Source organism: Vicia villosa, unplaced genomic scaffold (assembly GCF_029867415.1).
Source record: "Vicia villosa cultivar HV-30 ecotype Madison, WI unplaced genomic scaffold, Vvil1.0 ctg.000045F_1_1_3, whole genome shotgun sequence".
Lineage (NCBI taxonomy): Eukaryota > Viridiplantae > Streptophyta > Magnoliopsida > Fabales > Fabaceae > Vicia > Vicia villosa.
In genome coordinates, this window is record NW_026704979.1 from 319,136 (window position 1) to 340,572 (window position 21,437).

General features: G+C 32.1%; 3 protein-coding genes across 4 annotated transcripts; 1 reads left to right on the top strand and 2 right to left on the bottom strand.

The window, feature by feature from the left end:
• Nucleotides 1-296: 296 nt before the first annotated feature.
• LOC131622977 (protein phosphatase 2C and cyclic nucleotide-binding/kinase domain-containing protein) lies at nt 297-6,954 on the top strand. Its single transcript, XM_058893980.1, has 15 exons — nt 297-1,588; nt 2,333-2,464; nt 2,807-3,037; nt 3,160-3,285; nt 3,394-3,456; nt 3,557-3,639; nt 3,730-3,961; nt 4,038-4,363; nt 4,644-4,719; nt 4,803-4,869; nt 4,980-5,257; nt 5,357-5,422; nt 5,558-5,679; nt 5,797-5,953; nt 6,183-6,954. Exons 1-15 carry the CDS (start codon nt 542-544, stop codon nt 6,426-6,428), a joined length of 3,252 nt encoding a protein of 1,083 aa, XP_058749963.1. The 5' UTR covers nt 297-541; the 3' UTR covers nt 6,429-6,954.
• Nucleotides 6,955-8,969: 2,015 nt separating this feature from the next.
• On the bottom strand, nt 8,970-10,684 carry LOC131622971 (E3 ubiquitin-protein ligase ATL42-like). The gene has a single exon (XM_058893975.1). The coding sequence runs from the start codon at nt 10,609-10,611 to the stop codon at nt 9,433-9,435; it is 1,179 nt and encodes a 392-aa protein (XP_058749958.1). The 5' UTR covers nt 10,612-10,684; the 3' UTR covers nt 8,970-9,432.
• A 7,390-nt stretch (nt 10,685-18,074) lies between these two features.
• LOC131622978 (ninja-family protein mc410) lies at nt 18,075-21,029 on the bottom strand. 2 transcript variants are annotated; one of them, XM_058893981.1, is made up of 4 exons: nt 20,883-21,029; nt 20,527-20,697; nt 18,954-19,947; nt 18,075-18,805 (listed from the first exon to the last, which is right to left on the bottom strand). In XM_058893981.1, the coding sequence occupies exons 3-4, from the start codon at nt 19,927-19,929 to the stop codon at nt 18,321-18,323; spliced, it is 1,461 nt and encodes a 486-aa protein (XP_058749964.1). In that variant the 5' UTR covers nt 19,930-19,947; nt 20,527-20,697; nt 20,883-21,029; the 3' UTR covers nt 18,075-18,320. The 2 variants fall into 2 exon arrangements, with proteins under 2 accessions (XP_058749964.1, XP_058749966.1); XM_058893983.1 differs by lacking the exon at nt 20,527-20,697 and having other exon boundaries at nt 20,883-21,014.
• Nucleotides 21,030-21,437: the final 408 nt, after the last annotated feature.

Genomic DNA, 21,437 nt, shown 5'->3' on the forward strand with positions numbered 1-21,437 from the left:
GACTAATCAATTCAAATATGTTCCATGCCATTTATTCATTTAATTCTATTTTATTTATATACACAATCTTAAATATCATAGTAAAATTGAAAATAATATCTAAGTTAGCAATATTCATTGTTTTTAAAGTTGAACTACTTTATTGATTAATAATTTAATTTATTCATAAATTCTACTATTAAATTTATTATTATTATTACTAGTATTTTACTATTACAAAATTATTATTTTCATTTATTCACCATTATTTCCCAAGTGAAACTCCCTCATTTATTTCAAACAATTTTGTGGCTCATCATCATCCAAAAAATTTCCTTTCCTTTTAATAATTGAGTTCCATTTCATCCACACTCATTACCAAATTGCAACTCCAAACTCAAATTTTCAAACACAAAAAAAAAAAAAAAACACACAAAAAGAACACAAAAAAACACAAAACACTTCTCTTATCTTAACTCAATCAAACTTGATCAACTTCACCACCAACAACGTTAATGCAAATTCTAAAATCTGGGTTTTCTCCAAGTTCAGATTTTGATTCATGGGTTGCATTTACTCAAGAGTTTGCATAGGTGACACTTGCAAGGGTTCTAGCATCAACGATGATGCAATTTCAATTTCAAGACATGAGTTTCATGAAGTTAATCCCTTTTCACCATTTGAAGGTGAAGTTAGAGATCAATTGAATCAATTAAGCTTAACAAGAGATTCAGAAGCTGGAATTAGAAGATTAGCTAGGGTTTCATCACAGTTTTTACCTGCTGATGGGTCAAGAACAGTGAGAATTGGTTCTTATAACTATGAATTACGGTATTCTTATCTTTCACAACGTGGTTATTATCCTGATGCTCTTGATAAGGCCAATCAGGATAGTTTTTGTATTCATACACCTTTTGGGAATGATGTGAATGATCATTTTTTCGGTGTTTTCGATGGTCATGGTGAGTTCGGAGCAGAGTGTTCGCAGTTTGTGAAGCGTAAGCTTTGTGAGAATCTGTTGAGGAACTCTAAGTTTAGTGTTGATGCCATTGAGGCTTGTCATTCGGCTTTTTTAGCGACGAATTCACAGTTGCATAGTGATATTTTAGACGATAATATGAGTGGGACGACCGCGATAACAGTTTTGGTTAGAGGGAGAACGGTTTATGTGGCGAATTGTGGGGATTCGAGGGCGGTTATAGCTGAGAAGAGAGGGAAAGATGGTGGTGGTGGTGAGGGTGGTGTTGTGGCGGTTGATTTGTCGATTGATCAGACACCGTTTAGGGTTGATGAATTGGAAAGAGTGAAACTTTGTGGTGCTAGGGTACTTACTTTGGATCAAATTGAAGGGTTAAAGAATCCTGATGTTCAATGTTGGGGTAGTGATGAAGAAGGTGATGATGGTGATCCTCCTAGGTTGTGGGTTCCGAACGGGATGTATCCTGGTACTGCGTTTACGAGGAGTATTGGTGATTCTATTGCGGAGAGTATTGGTGTTGTTGCTGTTCCTGAGATTGTTACTTTTGAACTCACACATAATCATCCATTTTTTGTTATTGCTAGTGATGGAGTTTTTGAGTTTCTTTCTAGCCAAACTGTGGTTGATATGGTAGGCACAACTTCTTTTATTTCACTTTTCTTTCTCTCTCTTGCTTTAAGTTTGTGATTTGTGAGAAAATATGTCTTGCTTTTTACTCTTTATATGATTACAATTTGCTTTTGGGTTTGCTAAAAAAGCAAGTTGTTGAAATAGTTATTCAGTGTTGTTAATTAGTGCCTATAACATAGCAGAACTTATACAAATTACAAATTGCTATTGTTCTCCGATGCGCTATTTAGCACTAAATGTTGTCAAATAATAACTATATCGGCACACACTATAACACCGTTGTTGCGTAGAGGAATTTGAACAAACTGCTATTTTCTGTGATCTAGGATTGATAACACTCATGAAATTATCTTATTTTGGTAGTAATCGGGATCTAGCATTATTGATATTAGTTAGGTACTGCGCCTCTCCTATTTGGAATTGGAAATGAGGAATTTTCTCTAACCTTTAGAAGAGGCACATATGCATTATTCGACTTTTTGGCAAGTTTGTCTCATAGAAGGTGTGGAGAAAGAAATTTAGTCTGATTAATAATTGAGAAGTGTAACTAAAAAGGTTAAAATCTCAATGCTGAGATCCACATTATTAAATTGGTTGATGCTTTTGGTAATTTAGTGCTGAAAATCTTTCTCCTTCATAGAACTATTTTCTGTGAATTTGATTAAAAGCATTTGTCGAACTAGGTTTGGTTTATCATTCAATTAAGTTGAATGTTTGTTTCTTAATTTCCTATCTTGCTTCCAGGTTGCAAAATTCAAAGATCCGCGCGATGCTTGTGCTGCAATAGTGGCAGAATCTTATCGACTTTGGCTACAGTACGAGACTCGTACAGATGATATTACAGTAATCATTGTGCATATAAATGGCCTAAATGAAGTATGATGTTTTTCTTATCTCCTGCTTCTGTTTACATTTATTGTTTGCTAGAAATGTTTCAGTATTCATTACCTCTGTAACACCGAAACCTCTAAAAAAAGGTGTGTCTGTGTCGGTGTCCGAAACCAACACCGACAATTGTGATTACGTTTAATTTATTCATTTTTTTCAAACTATTACCAGTGTTGACGTGTCAGTGTCGGTGTTGTGTTTCCGGTGTCCGTGCTTCATAGTTCATTGCCACGTATTGTAAACAAATAATTATTTTTTTGCGATGTGCAATTGACAAGATTGCTTGTTTGTTTATTATTTATTGGCAACTAATTCAGTCTTTTGAATCAGCCCGCTGTTGCTCACTCGGCAAGTTCTCGCGATGTCTTACAAACTCCTGCCCCTAAGGTTGTAGAGGTGACAGGTTCAGAGTCGCCTTCCACCTTTGGCTGGAATGCTAGAAACCATCGCGTAAGGCAAGAATTGTCAAGGGCACGCCTTCGAGCAATTGAAAATTCTCTTGAGAATGGACAAGGTTGGGTTCCTCCATCTTCAGCACACAGAAAGACATGGGAGGAAGAAGTAAATCCCAATTCATTTTTCGCTTTTCATTTTTGTTTATTGATATTGATATATCAAACATTGATGTGTTGCTATAAATTTGTAGATTTATTTTCTCTTTGACTCATCTTCGTATGAAACAGGTACACATAGAGCAGGCATTGAAGGATCATTTTCTCTTCCGAAAACTTACTGATTCTCAGTGTCATGTTTTATTGGATTGCATGCAAAGAGTCGAAGTCGAAGCTGAGGATATTATAGTCAAACAGGTCATTTTCCTAAAATGCATTTTAGGACTATTGAATTGAACTTGCACTAAATCTTATTGAAGTTTCCCTTTATAAGTGTAGAAGTGTGATAAAAGTTATACTTTGCAGGGTGGGGAAAGTGACTGCTTTTATGTTGTCGGAAGCGGAGAATTTGAGGTCTTGGCGACTCAGGTATATAAAGGATGCTATTTGTACCTAAGTCCTGTCTAGAATTCTGTCTGTTTCTATGCGATGTGTTACAATTGTAGTTCCACATTTATCACTATGACAGGAAGAAAAAGATGGTGAGGTTCCTAGGGTTTTGCAGAGCTACACAGCCGAAAAATTATCGTGCTTCGGGGAACTCGCTCTTATGTGAGTCACTCTACCACCTCTTTTGTGGACTTTCTACTAAATTGTTGTAGTTTTTTAGACGTGAAAAATATCTGAAATGTGGTGTTACAGGTACAACAAACCGCTCCAGGCTTCTGTGCGTGCCGTAACAAAAGGAACTCTTTGGGCTTTAAAGCGAGAAGATTTTCGAGGGATTTTAATGTCGGAATTCTCTAACTTATCATCGTTGAAGTTACTTCGGTCTGTAGATCTCCTCTCAAGATTATCAATTTTACAACTGAGTCAAATTTCCGACTCCCTTACAGAAGTTTCCTTCTCAAGTGGACAGACAATAATCGATAAAGTAAGAATTTTTGCTTAGATACTTTTGTGCATTTTGCTTTGTTCTTTTCTTTAGCTTCTTCGGTATGTCTTTGCAGAATGAAGTCCTTGCATTGTACATCATCCAAAAGGGACGAGTAAAAATAACTTTCGATGCCGATTTGTTGACAAGTCCAAATACCAATAGTCTCAATAATGACATTCAAAATGAGGATGATGATGATGATGATAAACAACATGGAACAGAATTGTCAATAGAGAAGCCAGAGGGAAGCTATTTCGGTGAATGGTCCCTTCTTGATGAAGAACACATTGGTTCCTTAACTGCTGTTGCTATCGATGATGTTGTATGTGCTTTACTATCAAAGGAGAAATTTGAATCCGTTATTGGCCCCTTACAAAAGATTACTCAGGAAGATCACAAGTATGTCTTAATATGTGCATGTATCAAGCAATAGCTTAGTGGTTTCTTCCTAGGAAGCACAGACACTGCACACGACATTGTCACTGATACATCGACTCCAATCATAATTTTTTTTAAAAATGGAATGACTGAATGTAATGGGTCGGTGTCGTGTTGGTGTCGAAACCAGTCATGGTTTAAATCTGAAGTGTCGATGCTACTTTCGTTTCTGCTTATTTTCTTATATGTTGCACTTAAAATCAAGCTTTATATCGCTGACACTGAGTTAATTTGACAATAGGTCGAGAGACAATTCCAAGGAATTGACTAAAAACTTTGAATTATCATCCCTTGATAAAGTCCAGCTCACGGATTTGGTAACAGTATTTCGTTGCTTTCTAAATTTGGATAAATTGTACTTGCAATTGACAAATTAGCTTATGGATTTTTTCTTTGGTAGGAGTGGAGAAAGACGCTATATTCCACTGATTGTTCTGAGATTGGACTCGCAAACTTAAGAGACTCAGGTAGATAAATATTTTATAAGTTTCTCGCTTAGAATTCGACTAATGATAAAAAAAAATGTTGGATTTGTTTTTTCTTACCAATTTACTGCATGAAATCATATTTCTTGTAGAAAATGTGCTTACTTTGAAGAAATTTTCCAAGTCGAAAGTGAAAAGACTAGGAAAAGAATCACAAGTCTTGAAAGAGAGAGATTTGATTAAGGGTATGAGCTCTTCAGCTTGTGTACCACAAGTTTTACGCACCATTGCTGACCGCTCATGTGCTGGAATACTGCTAAATACTCGTCTTGCCTGCCCGTTGTCTTCCATACTCTCAAGTCCTTTTAGCGAATCAGCAGCCCAATTTTGCGCTGCTTCTGTTGTTACTGCCTTAGAAGACTTGCACAAGGTCGGTCTTGTATCTATTTTTTTTCTGCCTTGCTTTTTCGGCTAGTGGATACGATGATCTAACTTTTCCTCCTCGGCGCATTTCGTATTTGAATTGCAGAATGGTGTTCTCTATAGAGGTGTTTCATCTGATGTTTTGATGTTGGATCAAACAGGACAGATACAGGTTTGAAATTTTATTTATTCACCATTTTCATGTTTATCGGTGTCATTAATGGCAGCCGTGCTGTGGAATAATGACATCATGATTCATATGTTATCATGTTATTAATTTTTCGTAAATGCATATTGCTGTTTGTAGCTGGTAGACTTCAGATTTGGAAAGAAACTATCTGATGAGCGAACATTCACAATTTGCGGGATGGCAGATTCGCTAGCTCCAGAGATTGTTTTGGGAAAAGGCCACGGTTTCCCTGCCGACTGGTATAACTAAAACTTGTATAAACAACCATCGATTCACCGACACGGACACGGACACACCTTTTTTCATCGGTGTCGGTGTGTTACAGAACTGACAAGTTTATTGATGATAATGTGTAGGTGGGCGTTGGGAGTTTTAGTGTATTTTATGTTGCAGGGCGAAATGCCATTTGGATCTTGGAGAGAAAACGAACTCGATACAGTTGCCAAAATTGCAAAAAGAAAACTAAATCTTCCAGACACTTTTAGCCCTGAAGCTGCTGATCTCATCTCCAAGGTATATATACCAAGAAATAAAATATATATGATTTCTGTTAATTGTGTTTTGTGGATGGTTAATGAGTTGCCTCACTTAGTTATATTCATTAACCATGTAATTGAATTGCATTAACCATCAAGATTGTTGACGAATTTCGTTGTCGTATTGTGTATAAAAAATATACGCGGTGCATGCTTGAGATGAGAATACCTATGTATACGTAACACTCTATATTTGATTTGGTCAGTTACTTGAGGTGGAAGAAAGTACAAGACTTGGTAGCCAAGGTTCCGATTCTGTTAAGAATCACTTATGGTTTAATGGTATCGACTGGGAAGCGATTAGAAACCGCACTTTTCCAGTTCCTCCTGAAATTACTTCTCGTGTAACACAATATTTGGAAGCTCGTTTGGAGGATTGTAGTGCTTCTATAGAGTCCCCGTCACAAGAAGTAGAAGAACTCAATGTGCCTGAATGGCTTGAAGATTGGTAAAAAAATGACTTTATCTACTTTTCGAAGTCGCGAGCTTCTTTTTCCCTACAGTATACTTCCGGACGAGAAACAACTGTGTTTTCGTCCGAAACTATACTTCCATAGGGCAAAAGAAAAGTACTATTTTTGGAAGTATACTTTCGAAGCGTCTGTGCGGATGGAAAAAGAAGCTTCCTTGTTTGGATAAGTTGCAATCTAAGAATGCAATTGACCATAAAATGCAAAGAGAGCATTAGAGCCAGAATATCCTCCCAAGTTCAATCTTTTTGTTGCTGAATGGGTAGGATAGGTTTAATATATGTTATTAATCTCTTTATCTCTTTAACTTTATACTATTTTTTTTTTTATAGTTGCTCTTTTTTATGTTGTAAATAATATATATGTGTTCATGATTGAATTTGTTTTTGTGTTCAGTTTAATGATATAAGTAATTTATGAATTTTTGATCTCATGTGGACATAATGTAATATTGTTTTCCATTTTCTGTTATAATAGTCACTTTCTGTTATGAAAGTTAGTTAGATTGTATGAGCTATGCTTCTCTACTTGAGTCACCATGGTACACCTCATTTCAACCCTATTAGTGTTAGGTTGCCTAATGAAAATTTTGCATGTGCTAAACATAGTGCAATTTTCACCTCATTTCTTCATTCATGATGTCCTTTGCATACCTTAATTTTCAGTTTCTAATTTGTGTTAGTCATTTAACTACTTTGTTGTTTTCAATGGTATGCAATGTTGCATTGGGGAGCAAGATACTATGAAGATGATTGGTTGTATAGAAGTATTTGAAGGATTGTTCTATCTTAATCTAAGCTTTAGACAATAGACCATAATTCATTATGTCTGAATTTTAACATTCTAAAGGTATCATTGCATCACACACGTTGTGTAGAATCTTCCTAACAAAATGATTGAGTGGAAGTCCGTAAATCCTAGTTCAACTGACAAAAGTTAATATCATTAGGTTGAATGTCATCATCGGAATACAAACATTGACTTTTATGGCTGCGTATGTGATTTTCTTACATATTTATGACAGAACATTTTGGTCCGTAAATCCTAGTTCAACTTACAGAAGTTAATATTATTAGGTTAAATGTCATCATCAGAATTCAAACATTGATTTTTACGGCTGTGTATGTGATTTTCTTACATATTTATGACAGAACATTTTGGTCTTATATAGAGTTGCATGTCACATTCTTTCTATAATGAATTTTAACTCCCATCTTACATAATCATTCACCAAAATGATTTTTACGAGCCCGTTTGTTTTGGCTTTTTTTAAAAATGATTTTAATAGTGTTATCAAATTTTGTGAAAAAAATTTTTATAAAGAAACTTTATATAAAAGCTTCAAATGAAAATTTTGTTTGAATAGTTATTCTTAAAATGTGATTTTAGGTATTTCATCTATTTATGAAGAAAAAAATTGGATATCAAAATTTCAAAAAATCACTTAATTTTGAAGCTATTTCAAATAGATTTTCATAAAAATCATTTTTGAAATACAACTTTTTGAAAAAATTATGATTTTGACTAAATTTTTGTCTTAATTATGTATGTTTATGTTATAGGATGTCAAATTAAGTGTTTCATTTTAGAAAAAACGAATATAAAAAACTTGTAATATTTTGAAAAACGATTTTAGAAAATCTATTTTAAAAAATACAAAGAAAAAATCTATTTTTTTAAAGCTGAAACAAACTGGCCCGTTATATAATGAATTATCAGATTTAAATGAGTTGTGTGAATTATTTGAAAATTTTAAAATACTTGAAATGTCGATCCATATCTTTAAGCAAAATGAATATGCCTTAATAATATTTTGTGATCTATTAAATTAATGTCACGGTTGTGGCTCAAAATAAATTAATTTATTGTGCCGTCAAGACAATGACATTGAGCTTATTAAATTTGTTGCGCATTTGAATTGCATACCTTGCTTACTCCATAAATTCATGCATAATTGGGACACAAGTAATTGGTTTACAAAACTTCATGAATACATGGATTTTATTCTATTTTTCAGGAGATATGTTGACAATATTTTGGACACACTAAATGTACTATTTTTGTTTGCTTCATTTTTTAAATAACAAAAAAATCTGCAAATATTTTACAAAGTGATTAGTTTAAGAAACACTAAAATAACTTTTTTTTGAAAAATTAGACGTTTAAGAGAATGTATTCAAAATTGTAAATTGAAATCGATTTTGATTAATTATACTTTTAATTAACGTTTCAAGTGTCAACGCTTGGTACTGATACAAATAAAGAAGATATCATTTTTAAATTTTTTTTTTATCATGTGACCTAGTGACTGAAATTCAAACCCGTGACCCTTGCATCTGATTTTTTTATTCAGCTACTAACTATAAATATTTTAGATACTTCAATTTTATTATATTTATAAATATTTTGTCATTTTAAGCTATTAAATGCAATGTTGTTGATTTTAGAGATGTACAAGAAGTGCATAATTATTTATGAAACCAGGGTGGAATTTCATCTACTTGCTGCTTAAGTTCAGTTGTTAATAATGCACAATTTAATATCTTAAGCAAAAAATAATGGAAGGCATATAAAGTATGACTTATTCATCACAGCAACATTAAGCTGTCATGTTGTAATTTAATCCAATATCAATTAAATAAATTGAAAAAAACAAAAAATAATAATTCATTCAATTTTAACTCTACAAATATTTCTGTTTTTTTTTCTAGCATTAAAGCACTAACCAAGTTTGATACAAATAACAAGAATAAATGAAGCAAAGAAACTCAAACAAAAATAAATAATAAATATGTTCATAACTAGGGTTGTGCCACTGTCCCATCGCCGAGTCCTCTAAAACTATTATGTTGTAATTCTATTTGCGGATGCAGACTGCAATTTATAAATCACTGTATTAACGGTATACTATCGGGAAAAAACAACGTAGATTTATTGGAGCTAAATCCAAACATATGTTATGTACCTTAGGAAGGTGAAAATTGAATTATACATCTACAAATGACTTTTGTTGAGACCTATTTTCTCTATTCACAAACCATTCAGCTGTTCTTCTTGCAATTGGAAACCAAAGCTTCCTTATTCTTTCCTCTTTAACATCATTTTCAACCAATGAACAATCTCCAAACACCCTTTTCTTCATATCAAATTCTCTAAATCTAGAAACACCAGTGATTTCCGAAACTGATCTTTTCTCACCATCATGTTTCACATATTTTGGTCCATCATTAGAATTTGATTCCATGTTGTTGAATCTATTACTCGATGTAGCATTAATCATCTCCGAATTCAAAAACATAAGATCCGAAGAACTAACATTACTCCATCTATGCTTAAACACAACATCAGATATAGTAATCTGATGGTTGTGTTTGTGAAAATCTCTGTAACACCGACACTTTTGATTAAAAACGTTACTGTTACCAGTGTCACCAGTATGACATTGACATATATGATTACATTCTTCTCGTTCTTCTGATCCTTTTTGTATAAGCAATTCTTCATCATTAATACTACTTTTTCCGATTTTTCTAAAGCTACTTCCAATACTAAATCTCGATGAACCATGTCGATTTTCTTTTTCTTCTTCTCTTTCGACAAAGATCTCTATGTTTGATTCATCACTTACCAACATCCTTAAACTATTTGAGTATGCAAAGGTTGTTTCATCTTCAATGTTGACTTTATTTCTACAAATAGGACAACTTGAATGTTTCTCAAGCCAATGATCAATACAATCAATATGAAAAGCATGTTTACATTTTGGTAACAATCTTAAAATCTCCACATCTTCAAATTTTGACAAACATATTGAACATTCCAACCCTTGTTTTGAACCTTTGAGAGAAGAGAATCTAAAAAAAGGAAGTGATTCTATAGATGTTTTGTCAATACCTGAAAATCTTGACCTTGATCTCATGAGAGTTGATAGTTGATTATTTGGATCACCACTAAGAGGAAGTAGTTGTCTATGATGACATACTTTGGCAAAAATAAGAAGAATGAATGTTAGTGCAAACATAAGACCTAGGATTCCTATGACAACAGCAAGACTTGGTTGGAAATTTGAGACAGCATCTTGTGATGATGAACTTTGTGTTTGTGCTCTAACATGATTGATGAATATGATTGAGAGAATCAAAAGGGTAATATTAAGTTGTTTCATGGTTTCTAATTCTCCCTAAGCATTCTATTTCTCTAGGAAAAATCAATAAATTCTAATTGGTGAGTTGAAGCTTTAAAGCTTGACAAATTTTTATAGTTGATATTTTTTTTAAGATATTTATTTGAAGGGGTATAAGGTGTTTGACTTTTGTTAATGGTGTCCAACACTATTATGATTAATATAATTATATTTAATTAATTAACTTTTTAAATATGATATTTTTATTTTTAAAGATTAATCTATGTAGTTGTTAGGAAAAATAAATACACACTTCATATAAAAAAAGACTTTTTTTTTAATAATCTTATAATAAAAAATTTACTCTTTAAAAATAAATAAATATAATGTCGTGTTTTCGAATTAGCAGTATGCAATTAAATATCTCTGACTATAATTTGTTTGACAAAAGACTTTTTAAAATTAATAGTATGACAAGAAAAAAAATGGTGAAGCCTCATTAATATTAATAAACTCTTATGGTAAGGTTGTCCATGAACATTTTTATATGATTCTACCCCAAATGGCAACTCTCCCTTGTGTCGGTTTTCAAGGTTTCTTGTTGGATTAAGTTTAGTGTTGTAATTTGATTCTTCCTTTAAATTATGTTATTATAAATATAATAGTATTAATTTGTGTAGTGATGGAAAGGTATAGTGACCCATGGTTGTATTTACTCTGATTTTTGACTTTGGTAGGTGTCTATGTCATCTCATGAATAATACATGATATTGCATATTTCATTAGTTTAATCCACACGCCATCTTTCTACTTATAAATTAAAAAAAAATCTTTATATATATATATATATATATATATACATATATATATATATATATATATATATATATATATATATATATACATATATATATATATATATAAACGGTTTTATAGTCATGCGCATGGGCTCAACCCCCTACTTTTTTGTTTTTATATTCTTCAATCTAATAGTCAATTTTTAGACAATTAAAAACAAAATTAGTAAAAACAGAGTGTACAACTAAAATAGATGAATAGTCGGTGGTCCAGCATAATTAATTATTTTTGTCCAGACTATCTAAATTTTTTATATATATATATATATATATATATATATATATATATATATATATATATATATATATATATATATATATATATATATATATATATATATATATATATATATATATATATATATATATATATATGACATGAGATAGAAAGGTAGTAAAGTCACATAAGGAAGGGTGTAAGTAAGAGTTTTGACATTGTCTAAAGTTGAATTCGAATTCATGATAAGTATAAGAGTTTTGACATACTTGTTTTTTTAATATTAACATAATTATTAATTTGTCTTACCAATGAATGGAAAGGATTCAAACCCCGTCGGTTTGTAAAATGATGAAAATGACAAAAGTTGTTACCACATCACACTCTACAAAGTCTACCTTGGCAACTTCCCTTGAAGCTTTAGGCACACTAAGACATGAATTTTAAGTAACTCACCATTACATCCTTTCAAAATATATATACTAGTATATGATATAATAATCAACCAAAAAAATCCATGAAAAATTAAATTGATACTAGGAATAAAATTTGAGGCTAAAGTCTAAACTGAAGCTAAGGTCTAATTTTTTTCTCTTATTATGATAGAGTAATTTATGTCATTATGTAAATCTTGATTTTTTTTATAATCAAAGATGGCATTAGAAAAAAGTATAAGGGGTGCTAACCAACAATTACAAAAAGAGAGTCAAAAACATCTCCCACAACCCACCCAACACAATTCACCTAATACACAAGATCGGATTGACACACCAATCGATCCACATAATTGCTTTTTGATAGAATGACGTAGTTTCAGCTACATTATTACATTATTGATGTATCAAACATAATAGTGAGTTTACAAAAGACATTATATTATGTTAAGTGAAACTGGTATACATGACAAATGTGAATTGGTCAAAGTTGTAAGAGGAAGTCAATGGATTGATACATCTATGTGTATTAAACGAGGAAATGTATGTTATCTTAGACATAACATATTTGAATGCGGTTTGAGATAAATTAGAGAGTTAGTATATGTCTAAGATGTTAATGAACAAACTGTTTGTGAAATAGTGGCTATATTGTGTGAAAATGCGGGAAGTATTCAATTTGCAACAACATATTTATACCTTTAGCATCATAATAACTAATCTATGAGACTTGACGTCAAGATTGGTGACGAAGAAAAAAATTGCATTGTTATGCGCGTTACCAATAATTACTTGGTGACCACTCTTACCTTCCGAAAAGATATTATCACTCTCGATGCAATTACTGCTACACTCTTGTCTCCTTCTCAAATGAGACAAAATATAGAGGAAGTAACTCAACACTAAGATATGTGTGTTTAGGGAGACCAAGATCGTGGAAAGAGAAAAGGTAAAGAAGATTTTGAAATAAGAGTTCAAAATCTAAGAACAAAAAATTAGTGGAGTGTTTTAGTTGCAAACAGATCGGGAATTGAAATAGGGATTGTCTAAACATAAAGTAAGATTCATAATTCTTTTGAATATGGTCTAAATTGACGACTCTTGCATTGAAGGATATATATTTTTTTTTCATCTAACAAGTACCAAAAGCGTATATTTTTTACTCTGGATATTCTTACCTCATTGCATTGCACTTTGAGTGGTTCATCGCTTTCACATAAGGTAATTTGTTATTTGTTTATTTTAGTGATGATAAGGTTTATGTTATCATTGAATTTGAGAAAATTAAAGCTCTTATGGATGACGTGACGTGAAAACTTGAATGATGTCAAAATATATTCGATAAATGAGAAAGAATTTGATTTCCTTATATACTCTACTTATAAATAATTTCTCTTATAAGTCTGATGGTGATAAAGACATTATAAAGTTCATCAAAGGTGCCTTGACAATGATGAGAGCACATACGAATACAGGTTACATCTAGAAACGGTTAAGGAGTAATGTTGTTGGTGATGGTGTGTTTGTTGAGTCTGATAATCATGCAACCAAACTTTGACTCATGCGCCAGGGTAATGTCAATGATTGTGGGATGATAGAACCTTATAAGACGAATCTATTGAATGATATTCACAGTTATAAAGATGTATTTTTTCAAGTATTGTGTACTTGAGAAACAATATTGTGTTTGTTTTAAGACCGAGAAGCACAAAACAAATGGAAACTTCGATTGTGTGCATTATAATGTATGGAGCCCTATGAGCCTTCATTGGATGCTTATAGGTATTTTGTGACTTTCAATGGTGATTTTTCTTGCACGGTTTGGATATATTTCTTATAGTAGAAACTTAAAGTCTTACCATGTCCAAATTGTGGAAGACAATGGTAGATAATCAAATGGGAAGAAAAGTCAAGTATCTGCATTAAGATAATATGTCAGAGTACATTAATTCAAAGTTTAAAAAATTTGTGTTGAACATAGTTTTCAAAGGTTTTTTTCTATTTGGAAGACACCACCATATTAGAATGGTGTGGCAGAAAAAACAAACAAGTAACTAACATAAATGTCTTTGGTTGAATGATGGATTCCTAAAGGTTTTTTTAGCAAAGGAAATTGGATTAGTATTATATCTCATTAACAAGTCACCACATACTTATTTGAAGGAAAATTATGCGAGTAGTACCTAAACCCCAAGTTGAACAATACTTTGATACCAAAAATCATTATGGGCTTGAAGATTCATGTGGAGTATATAATTATGATATTCTACGTGAAACAAAGAACTGTTAGATCAAGCCACCATAAAGATATGGTTATGAATACTTGATAACTTATGCAATTCTTATCGGCTTTGAATATCTGCCCACCAATCTTGGGCTATAACTAGTCGAGAGAAAGATAAGTGAATTGGTGTTATGGTGGACATGGATTCTTTGAATAAAAACCATACAGTAGAGCTTGTTCAAATGCTTAAGGGAAAAAGGATATTGATTGCAATTGGATGTAAAAAAAATAAAACCATCAATAACAAAAAAAAAAAAGGAGATTAGGTACATCCTACAATTGAAGCAAAGTACATGCTAGTACTTGAGGTTGTAAAAGAGACCTTACAAGTTACATGATTGGTTAGGAAATTAGGTGTTGAGGAGGGTAGATTTCATTTGCATTATGATAATTAGGGTGTCCTTTATTTAACAAATAATCAAGTGTATCACATCAGGATCAATCATATTGATGTAAGATTTCACAAGATTACAAAATTACTTGCATCTAGATAGATATCATTTGAAAAGATTCATACTTCAAAGAGTACAACTGATATGTTGATCAAATTAGTCTTTAGTGATAAGTTCAAGCACTACTTAGATTTGCTATATCTTTTTCAGTGTTATTTAGCAGGTGTTGCACCTTCCAGTTTTCACGATGTGGACGTCATGTAAAAAATCTTCATACAGATTTGATATTCACCAAAACAGAATGTCGCGAGTTTGATCGTAGACCCTTACTATTGACACATTTATCAATTAAAGTGTCCTCTTTACTCGTTAAAACTAAAAACTTAGAATCTTAAAAAAAAAAATTATATGGAATTAAAATATTATCAATGCTCTATTATTGCCATGACTCCTTCACTCTCTTTCTTTACAACTTTTTATTAATATATTTCTGTCCGGTTATGAAAATTGACTGGCCATTAAGCCAGGTTAACTGTATTTGTTTTGTTGACCAAACCTAAGAAACTTGGGATAATAGCTATTTTGCCCCCTGCCATATGGGCGAAGTTTGAAAAACGCCCCTGTAAAAAAAAAATTGGATTCGCTCCCTAACATATGAAGATTCCTCTGTTTTGCCCCTTCAAGAAATTTAATATTCAAAATTATTGACGTGGCAACCATTTTTTTAAATTATTTATAATGACGTGGCAGGCTTAGTTGGAATTTTTATTATTTTTAATAATTTTTAATGACGTGGCAGGCTTAGTTGGAATTTTTATTTATTTTTTATTTTTTTAATTCCATGTGGCATGTTTTATTATTATTTAATTATTTGTTTGTTAAAATGTCAAATATTAAAGCCAAAATTTTGCCTCCCATGGATATTGAACCCACGACCTAGTAATTACAAGGGGGCACTAACAACCACTAGGCTACTTTACTTTTGTTGTTCTACTCTTACTTTAAGTACTTATATTATAGTAATTTCTGAAAATATGTTTATTAAATATTTATTTAGGTTCTTATATTTTGATATATGTTTTAATATTATTGTTAATCAATGATAATGTTTTATTAACCAGTATATTAGTGTTAATATATTTATTTAGGTTATGATTTTTTATTATATGTTTTATTAACTAATATATTAACATTAATATATTACATGAATTGCATATTTACCGTTAATATTTAAAATATTGTAACATAAATATTTAAAAATTATTAAATATCATTGATATTTAAAAATGTTAATATTTAAATAACTTTAATTATTTAAATAACTTTAATTATTTAAATTATTAATTGAAAATAACGTTAATAAATTAGTTTAAACTAGTTTATTACATTAGTTTAAAAGGTATATTATTTTTTTAAAACATAGCCTATGAAACATGATTAACAGTATATTTTAAAACATAGCTTATAAAATATGACTAAATTAATTTGGTTCAGTATTTTTTAAATTAGTTTATAAAACATAGCCTATAAAACATGACTAAATTAAATTAGTTTATGTAATTAAAACTAAATTAAACAAATTTAAATTAAAACTAAATTAATTTACATTTTAGAATTTAATTAATTTTAACAGTAAAATAAATATTAATTATAATAGTATTAATTAATAACAATGTTAACTAATAACTATAATATAACTATTATATTTTAACTGATATATTTTATAATTTAATTAAAATAAATATTTAATTAGATAAATATATTAACATTAATATTTGACAAAAGTAAAATAGAACAACAAAAGTAACTGATAATATTTGATAAAAGTAGATAAATATAACTAGTTTATTATAATATAAGTACTTAAAGTAAGAATAGAACAACAAAAGTAAAGTAGCCTAGTGGTTGGTGGTGCCCCCTTGTAATTAATAGGTCATGGGTTCAATACCCATGGGAGACAAAAATTTTGGCTTTAATATTTGACATTTTAACAAACAAATAATTAAATAATAATAAAACATGCCACATAGAATTAAAAAAAATAAAAAATAAATAAAAATTCCAACTAAGCCTGCCACGTCATTAAAAATTATTAAAAATAATAAAAATTCCAACTAAGCCTGCCACGTCATTATAAATAATTTAAAAATAATAAAAAATTCCAACTAAGCATGCCACATCATTATAAATAATTTAAAAAAATAAAAAAATGGTTGCCACGTCAATAATTTTGAATATTAAATTTCTTGAAGGGGCAAAACAGAGGAATCTTCATATGTTAGGGAGCGAATCCAATTTTTTTTTTTTTACAGGGGCGTTTTTCAAACTTCGCCCATATGGCAGGGGGCAAAATAGCTATTATTCCAAGAAACTTTATAAAAATACTAAGGAAAATGTTAAAAGAAAGAATGTCAATTAAAAAGTTGTCCAAGTTGATTTTGGCAATTATACAATTAACAATAAAGGACATGGTTGTCTTCTGTTACCTAATTAAAGCTGTGATGTTTCAAGACTTCATAGCAAAGAAAGGTAGAAGGCTATCCAAAATGATTGATAATAGCTAAGATTTGGAGTAATGTGCATAAACATAGAAAGATTTGGAAAATGGCTTAGTGTTCTATCTCATTAACAAAATAAGTAAAACGGTGACTTGTTTTGCATTAATCACATAATTTCCCACAAAATAAGTATGTGGTGACTTGTTAATGAGATAGAACGGGTCCGACCCATTGGACATGCCCGTTTTGCTCGCACTTTTGTGCGGAGCGGCCCAAGGTTTTAGGCCCTCACCCTCTAATGTGATCGCCCCACCCCGCTCCGTTTTTTATGTGGATTTTTGCGGACACGTTCATTAACATAAATTTTACATTTTTAGACTTAAAAATGTAAGGGCACGCGGGCTTAGCCCGCCTCACCCTTAATTTTTTGCGGAACGGACCAAGGTTTTAGGCCCGCACCCTCAACTATGACCGTCTTGCTCCGTCCCGTTTTTTTTGCAGCCTTTTACGATGCGTACCTAAACGGGACAGACATGCCCGTTTGCCACCCCTAACTAGCAACAATATAAAGAATAAAAATAAACCAGCATTAAATCCTCTCTTTCCTTCTAATTCCTAATAAGGAAGGAGGTCCTCATTTAAAAATTTGATTTTATAATATAAAGTCTCAAAGATAAAAGTATGCAAATCCTAGCTCAAGGCAGAAACCGATATTGTTATGTTAGACGCTAACATCAGGGTTCAGACTTTGGTACTCACGGTTGTGTATGAGTTTCTAGTATTTCTAATAGTTATTACCACTTCTTTGATGTAATGTAATAGCTAATACAAAATCACTTGCTTGTTTACTATTTAATAGAATAGATGATGCTATAAAGCTCAACCATTATTAAGTACAACTACAATCTTAACTGCAGCTGCTACAAGTAATTTAAGTGAAATAGGCAAATAGAAAAAAAAATTGTAGAAAACTCATTCATCTACAGAAAAATTATGGAAATTCCAGATTCTGTTGTTGGGAACTATAATAATATAGTAGAGTACAGCCTGGATGGTAGATGGTAGTAATCTAACTGTGAGAAGAGGAACCAAGATTACCATTTGGTATGGTTCCCGAAACCGCATTGCCGTCTGGGTTTGTTGGGTCGTCATTTGCATGGCGAACGAAGTCCTCGGGGGTCATATGAGAGCCATGACATGCACAAACAATTCTGATTTGGGTAGTGTTGTACCTGTAAGTAACACCCGATATTGTTTTCCCGTTTGAGTTTGTGGTCGACACCCAAGGCAGATTTGGGTATGCACCGCATCCTCCGAATTTCACATCTGCAGCGAGCCCTGGCTTGATATTAGAAAAATCAATGGTTGAACCTTCTACTTTCGACTGTTCCGATGCATCTTTGCCTCTGAGGTTTGTGCTGCTTCCTTTCACATCTTCTGGTTGTGAAAAGGAGCCTTCTTCGGTGACACGCTGTTTTCCGTCACTTTTGGCTCGTTCTAGTGGTCTTCCTTCATATGGCATGGCCTCAGATATATTGTTTAGGTGTAACGCAGCTGTATCGATACAATAATGCATTATGTAATTACAACAAGATTATATTGAACCGCACTATAATTAACTTTCCTTATATAATGCACTATAATGCACTTAGGAATATGTGGTTGATTAATAAGAAATAATAGCCATCGAAAAATCAGTTACCTGAGTTAGTTGGACCTCTCCCGGCAAAGGAAGGATGAAACTGTTGCGGACGTCCCCATGAGCTATCCTTATCCAACATAGGAAGCTGAACGTATGGATGTCCAAACATCATTGGCAAGTTTCCATTACTGACAGATTGAGCTCCTGCACGATCACCAGTCGCAGCCGGCATCATATGCATAGGTATTTGAGAACTTGGTGCTCCAACAGGATTTGAATCTTTTACCGATGTGTAAGGTACATTCATCATATTCACTGGTTGACCCGGGAAGGAAGAACCATAAGTCATGTTTGCATGTTTAAAATCTTTTTCTGCAGATGCGGTGAATCTCTTCTGCCCGTTGGCACTTGAGTCAGCGACTCCACGAATCTCTTTTGGAGCATCGGAAGAAGCACCACCGACTCTAACAAATCCTTTGGAACCATCACTATGGTGTGAGAGAGGCCTGGAGGTAGAGTTCTCAGCTTCCGAATCAGCCACGTCTTCATTTTCGGCAGTCGAGCCATCTTCTGTTAAAGAAATATGAGAAGCTCTTCCCCTGTCATGTAAATCACCATGATGAACATCGCTGTCATGCCTCTTTTGAGTACGTATGTCATCAAAAGACATCCTTCGCTTATTTACTACATCTAACCGTTTATTTTCGTCAATTTCAATAGGTTTATTATGGCTGTTTCCGACAAGGAACCCTCTCCCGTTTAAATTCAAAGAAGCATTATCTTCTTTGACCTTGGAAAGGTCACTAAAGAAATTCTCCTCGTGCTTTGCGGAATCAGTCCTTCGGGTACTAGTGATTGATTCTGGCTTTTGAGGATCAGTATTAAACATGCTCTTAAAATCATCAACCATCTTGCCACCTCTACCAACTTCTTCTGACCTAGTATCCGACGAGCTTCCATTCTTGCTCTTCGGTTTGGATGATGAACCACCATAAGATAAACCCAAACTAAGCTCGAGCCCACTATCATCCTCCATATTGCAATATCTCCAAACCTATCAAAATTCAAAACAGACAAATAACTAAATCACCATATCTTCCATACTAAACTCACATCAATTTTTAACCATCCTCAAATATCTACATTCGGTTTGATTTTAAACAACGAAACCATATCAGTTGCACTCATGCACCCTGTAGCACCGACATCTCTGAAAAAAGACGCGTCCGTGTCGGCGCCAAACACAAGGGCTGACACAGACACTTGTGATTATGTTCTATTATTTTCAAATTATTACTAGTGTCGGCATGTCAGTGGCGGTATCGTGTCTGTGTCCGAGCTTCATAGTTCATACACACTCAAATAACCAAAATATTAAGCTATCAACACAATCATGGTATTCATATAAGGGATCAAACACAAAAAATTAAAAACAAACAAATAATTGCTATATCTTATATACTCAAGAACAGATCAGATTCCATTAAGAACTCACAAAAATCAAAACCCAATATTATTTCCTTTTCAAACAAAAAAAAAAATTAATAAACAAGTAACCAAATTAGACCTAAAACATATTCATCCAAATTCAGAAGCATTAAAATTAAGTAAGTAAAACAGGCTAAAACCTCACCTAAGTCCTGATCTAAATCGTTCCCTTCTCACTCTCTCAACTGATGTGAACAATTTGTTCCTTCCACCCTAATCTGAAGTAGCTCAAATCAATAGATTACACCAAATCTATACCTATAGGATCAACCTCTTTCAATCATCAATTTTGAACCTTTCTTGTCCCAATTCAATCCTTTAAGGTAAACAAAAAATGGGTCAGGATCCGATCGAAGCTTAGAAGCTTAGTTTATGAGATAGAAAATTGGGGAAGAATTTTAACAAATAAAAAAAATTGTAAAAAATTGAAATTAGGGTTCAGATGCAAATGATTGAAGAGTGAAGAAGAGTAATAGCATAAGAGGAAGAAATTGGAAATACCTGAAATTTGGAAGAAGAGTGATGATCAATCAAACCCTAAGTTAGGTTTCCATTTTGCAGAGATCAGTGGAAGATTGAGAGTGGGGCAAAAATATAGAGAAAATGGTGAAAAGGATAATATTTTTTTTAATTAAAATTTTGAAAATTAAAAAATTATTATAAATTTTTGTCATTTGCCAATGTGATTCTCATGGTGAAGTTTTTTTTGGTCAAGCTCATGTGAAGTTCCTATAAATGTGAAATTAATGTGACTAAAATATTTTTTACTTACTTTTATTTTACATTTTTTAATATTTTATATAGGAAAGAAGAACATTGAAATTAATATACAAAAGAATATATTTATTATACAACTAAAATAGATTTTGCATTGATTATCTTATTTATTGAAAATAATTTTCAGCAAATCTACACAAAACACATGTGATTAATACAAAACATATATTGTAAAAACTCTAACCCTCTTCATTTAATATTTCATTTATATATAAATATTATTCTTCAATCTCATAAAAGAAATTTATTTAAGGGTCATTCTAACGAGTGCCACAGGGC

Bases quoted from the DNA above. Each gene is read 5' to 3' on its own strand.
- LOC131622977 (XM_058893980.1), top strand. From the start codon at position 542: ATGGGTTGCATTTACTCAAGAGTTTGCATAGGTGACACTTGCAAGGGT. The intron at 2,465-2,806 runs GTATGATGTTTT...CTTTTGAATCAG, and splicing joins ATATAAATGGCCTAAATGAA to CCCGCTGTTGCTCACTCGGC. The intron at 3,286-3,393 runs GTCATTTTCCTA...TATACTTTGCAG, and splicing joins AGGATATTATAGTCAAACAG to GGTGGGGAAAGTGACTGCTT.
- LOC131622978 (XM_058893981.1), bottom strand. From the start codon at position 19,929: ATGGAGGATGATAGTGGGCTCGAGCTTAGTTTGGGTTTATCTTATGGT. The intron at 18,806-18,953 runs GTAACTGATTTT...GTATCGATACAG, and splicing joins GAGAGGTCCAACTAACTCAG to CTGCGTTACACCTAAACAAT.
- LOC131622971 (XM_058893975.1), bottom strand. From the start codon at position 10,611: ATGAAACAACTTAATATTACCCTTTTGATTCTCTCAATCATATTCATC.